We start from the raw sequence: 685 nt of genomic DNA, 5'->3' as shown, positions 1-685 counted from the left end.
GTGTATCTTCCCAGCCAGCGTGCCCGTTGCAAGCACAGCGGGCAGGTGCACGACCATGACTGGCACGGCAAGCTGCCGCCCCGCCTTGTGCGAGACCATCCAGTGCAGCGCAGCCGGGGCAGCGGCCAGGGGGCGCAGCCAGCGGGGAAGCGTCCAGTGACGCTCATCACGAGCGCTGCGCCTCGGCTGCCGCGCGCTTTTCAGGGCTGAATGTGACTGCTCACCGCTTTTGGGCCCAGAGCATGGCCGTCTTTCAGGCAGCCTGTCAGGCCCACTGTGCCGCGATTGGCCAACTCGCCGCGCCTCCCCAGGGTGCATTCGACTGCCTCGTGCGCGACTTCCGCTTCGCAACACGGTTCAGATACGAGATTGTGACCAGCTACTTTGCAGTGGGGAACGTGTGAGTTGGCCGCTGCTCGAAGGGCGGGGGTGCGGGGCTGGTCTTGTGGGGCGCGTGACGGCCGCTGCGGAGGATGGCAGGGGGGCCAGGGGGCGCAGTAGGGAAATCGTGGCAACCACTGAGGTATGGAAGAAGTGGGCGGGGCGGACTGGGCGCTCCTGGTTGCCGTGCAGGGGCAGCAGGAGGGAACCCACCGGCAAATGGGGTGGTGATTCGGCACTGCCACCCTCCGGCCCCACAATCTCCGACCCGGTCCACGACTGCACCACCACCCTCGTCACCGCC

The 685-nt window shown here is 67.4% G+C and overlaps 1 protein-coding gene across 1 annotated transcript in view; it reads left to right on the top strand.

The window, feature by feature from the left end:
* MNEG_5438 (hypothetical protein) overlaps positions 1-404 on the top strand; it is a gene marked incomplete at both ends in the record, with an annotated part of 8920 nt that extends 8516 nt beyond the window's left edge. The window contains one exon of the mRNA XM_014046084.1: positions 312-404. Within this exon, the coding sequence (XP_013901538.1) occupies positions 312-404 (93 nt within the window). The remainder of the gene's footprint in view (positions 1-311) is intronic.
* Between the last annotated feature and the right edge of the window lie 281 nt (positions 405-685).

Source organism: Monoraphidium neglectum (genome assembly GCF_000611645.1).
Source record: "Monoraphidium neglectum strain SAG 48.87 unplaced genomic scaffold scaffold00810, whole genome shotgun sequence".
In the NCBI taxonomy this organism is placed as follows: domain Eukaryota; kingdom Viridiplantae; phylum Chlorophyta; class Chlorophyceae; order Sphaeropleales; family Selenastraceae; genus Monoraphidium; species Monoraphidium neglectum.
The sequence above is the reverse complement of the archived record's forward strand: the minus strand, read 5'-3'. Positions and strand labels throughout refer to the sequence as shown.